Below are 2,484 nucleotides of genomic sequence, written 5' to 3'. Positions count from 1 at the left end.
CCCAGTTTGAATTAATCTGGAAGGTGGCACCTTTCCAGATGTGCTGGATGTGTCTCAGAAATCCCATCAGAGGCTGCTCTCTGATTAGTGGATCTGCAGTGCTGTGGGTGGGGTTGGATTATAAAGATGCACAGGGTCAAGAAAAGAGCAGAGTACTCTGGAGTCTGCAGTGGGTGCCTGGCCGTGCTGGGAGGCAGAGAGCCCCCCACAACTGGCCCACTTCTAATCCACATCTCATCCATCAAGATGAGCCTCAGGAACCCACCCTCCTTCCAGCATCTGGCCATGCAATGCCTACTGAGCAACCCATCCTGGGCCATCTTTGCCATGGAGACTCTGCCGGTACTGGTCTTCCTTTCACTCTTCATGGAGGTCTATGCCAGGGCCCACACAGAGGTGCTGAAGGCCCTGGTCCAGGCCTGGCCCTTCCACTGCCTCCCCCTGGGGGACCTGGCAGAGTCTCCAGACCTGGAAACCTTCAAGGCTGTCCTGGATGGGCTCGACCTGCTACTAGCCAAGAAGGATAGCCCTAGTCGGGGGAAACTGCAAGTGCTCAGTCTGCGGAAGGAGCACCCCAACATCTGGACATGAGGGTACCTTTCGATGGCCCGTATCACTTCTCCAGACATCCTGACTGACAAGCCAACAGAGAGCCACTGCTCAGGGATGACTAAAGAACAGCCCTTGATGATCACCATGGATCTGACCATCAAAGATGGCACACAGGATGCTCTCCAAGTCCACCTGTTCCACTGGGCCAGGGAGAGGAGAGAAAGAGTTCAGCTGTGCTCCAGGAAGCTGCAGATTTGGTCTGACTCCATCTCTGAAATCCAGAAGGCTCTGCATGTGGTGAGGCTGGACTCCATCCAGGAACTGGTGGTGAGTGAATTCTGGAATCGAGAGACTATGAAGATCTTTGCCCCTTATCTCAGCCAGATGAAGAACGGTCACCTCCTGAAGCTCTCCAAGATGCGTGCCGACTTCTACACTGCCAGCCAAAAGAACTCTTGGTATTCCTGGAAAATTAGGGCCCATCTGGGCCAGCTGCAGCATCTCTGGGAGCTTCATGTGCACGAAGTCCTCTTCCTTTATGGAAAGCTGCCTGCTGTCCTCAGGAGCCTGAGGCCTTTGAAGGCCTTGTCTCTGAGCACCTGTGCACTGCAGGAGGCCGACCTGAGGTGTCTGTCCCAGGCTCCCTGCACCAGGCAGCTCCAGCACCTGCAACTGACCAGTTTGTTCATGGATAACTCCAGTCCTGAGTCCCTGCGAGACCTGCTGGAGCAGGTGGCCAGCACCCTGGAGACCCTGGCCCTGGAGGACTGTGCCTTCACGGATGCCCATCTCTCGGCCATCCTGCTGGGCCTGAGCCAGTGCTCCCAGTTCCGCGTCTTCAGTGTTTATGGGAACCACATCTCCATGGCTGCCCTGTACAACCTCCTGAGCCACACGGCCAGGTTGGGCCACTTAAGCCGAGGCCTCTATCCTGCCCCTCTGGAGAGCTACCGCCCTCAGGAGTGGGGGCTAGGGAACATCGACCCTGAGAGACTTGCCCTGGTTCTGGCAAGCTTGGGGCAGGTATTGAGAGACTTGGGGCCAACCAAGAGTGTCCAAATCTGTACTGATTTCTGCCATCACCAGAACAAGTGCCAGTTCTACAGCCTGGGCCCAGATGGTTCCTGGGTGCTCACAGAGGAGGGGATTCCCAGCCTTTCTGCTCTGTCTGTGTAGTCAGGCTCCTCTCTTCTGGAATCTCTTCTCAGCATCAGAATAAAAGCCATGACATAAGAGCATTCTCCAGGGCCACAGACCCAAATGTTCAGCGTGGGTGGAAGAGACAGGGCTTATTGAGCAACCTGAGCAACTCCCTTTTTACTTAAGACCTCAGCTCAGTTCTGCAACTTAGCCCTTGACCTAAGCCAGCCACAGACAGTCCTGGGAACCCTGGATACCAGGATGTCGAAGTATCTGAAATAACCTTGCACAGACAATCCTGGGAACCAGAGATGCCAGGATGTCAAGGTATTTGAAATTCCAGAACAGCCCTTCCTGGGGTCTGGTGACCATTCTCTGAACTGGACACCCTGCAGTTTAGCACGCATCCTCTTGAAGACTCCCATGTGCAAGCCGACCAGTGCAAATTACGTCAGCCCCCTGGATCTAACCAACAACCTGTTTCTGGTCCTTTCTCTCTGTGTAGTGTGCCAATCATACTATGGAGTTGTTTTATGATTTTCCCGGGGAGTGTAGTGATTTGTTACAAGAGGATATGATTATGCAAAGCCCCTGCCTTCCCTAAAAAGTGTACAACAGGTGCTGTAACCCTGGGCTTGGGGCCTCTCAGCATTGTCAGCTGCTGACTTGTACACAGCGGGTCTGGGGAGAGGGGTTGAGAGGGGGAGGGGAATAGCGAGACCAAGCTTCAGTTTGCAGTAAAGACTCCTTTGCTTTTACATTGGTGATGGTCTCTGGTGGTCTTTTCGGTAA

The 2,484-nt window shown here is 54.1% G+C and overlaps 1 protein-coding gene across 1 annotated transcript; it reads left to right on the top strand.

The window, feature by feature from the left end:
* Positions 1 to 603: 603 nt before the first annotated feature.
* LOC138838522 (PRAME family member 8-like) lies at positions 604 to 1,728 on the top strand. Its single transcript, XM_070037973.1, has one exon. It carries the CDS (start codon positions 604 to 606, stop codon positions 1,726 to 1,728), a length of 1,125 nt encoding a protein of 374 aa, XP_069894074.1.
* The last annotated feature ends 756 nt before the right edge of the window (positions 1,729 to 2,484 follow it).

The sequence above is a fragment of the Dipodomys merriami genome, unplaced genomic scaffold (genome assembly GCF_024711535.1).
Source record: "Dipodomys merriami isolate MVZ:Mamm:240054 unplaced genomic scaffold, mDipMer1.0.p SCAF_281, whole genome shotgun sequence".
Classification (NCBI taxonomy): Eukaryota; Metazoa; Chordata; class Mammalia; order Rodentia; family Heteromyidae; genus Dipodomys; species Dipodomys merriami.
Note: the sequence above shows the minus strand (reverse complement) of the source record. Positions and strands in the feature narration are given on the sequence as shown.

What these genes read in the sequence shown, in the direction of transcription:
- LOC138838522 (XM_070037973.1), top strand. Translation starts at nt 604, where the DNA reads ATGGCCCGTATCACTTCTCCAGACATCCTGACTGACAAGCCAACAGAG.